The sequence below is a fragment of the Panthera pardus genome, unplaced genomic scaffold (genome assembly GCF_024362965.1).
Source record: "Panthera pardus isolate Hobbes unplaced genomic scaffold, ASM2436296v1 HiC_scaffold_10, whole genome shotgun sequence".
Taxonomy (NCBI): Eukaryota; Metazoa; Chordata; class Mammalia; order Carnivora; family Felidae; genus Panthera; species Panthera pardus.
In genome coordinates, this window is record NW_026526655.1 from 11,171,379 (window position 1) to 11,171,993 (window position 615).

Consider the following 615-nt stretch of genomic DNA (forward strand, 5'->3'; position numbering starts at 1 on the left):
ATGGGGTGCTGTGGCTGCGGAAGTTGCGGTGGCTGCGGCGGCGGCTGCGGTGGCTGCGGTAGTGGCTGCGGTGGCTGCGGCGGCGGCTGCGGTGGCGGCTGTGGGGGCGGCTGCGGCGGCGGCTGCGGCAGCTGCACCACCTGCCGGTGCTACCGGGTGGGCTGCTGCTCCAGCTGCTGTCCCTGCTGCTGCGGCTGCTGCGGGGGCTGCTGCAGCGTCCCCGTGGTCTGCTGCTGCCGCCGCTCGTGTGGCTGCGGCTCGTGTGGCTGCGGGAAGGGCTGCTGCCAGCAGAAGTGCTGTTGTCAGCAGAAGTGCTGTTGCAAGAAGCAGTGCTGCAGCTAGGCGGGCGGTGGGCGGGGTGCAGGTGCTGGGGGGCGGGGGGAAGGGCGTCTGCTGGTCCCCATGGCTAAGGCTTCCCTCCATCCACCTGCCTGCTCCCCTGTCTCCTTGTCACTTGAACTCCCTGGGATTTTTCTCTTCGGTTAAGTATCTCATACTCTGAAACGTCCGTGAGGCTTCACCCTTGGAGAGCAAGAGCCAGACCCTCCCGTACAAGGCCGTCCGGTGGGGAAAAACGGAGAACATCTTGATCATTCCTCTGCATAGCTCTGGCGG

General features: G+C 66.7%; 1 protein-coding gene across 1 annotated transcript; it reads left to right on the plus strand.

Annotated features, from left to right (window-relative positions):
- Window positions 1–342, plus strand: LOC109264951 (small cysteine and glycine repeat-containing protein 3). Its single transcript, XM_019445692.2, has one exon. The coding sequence runs from the start codon at window positions 1–3 to the stop codon at window positions 340–342; it is 342 nt and encodes a 113-aa protein (XP_019301237.2).
- The last annotated feature ends 273 nt before the right edge of the window (window positions 343–615 follow it).

Coding starts and splice junctions, on each gene's coding strand:
- LOC109264951 (XM_019445692.2), top strand. CDS start 1: ATGGGGTGCTGTGGCTGCGGAAGTTGCGGTGGCTGCGGCGGCGGCTGC.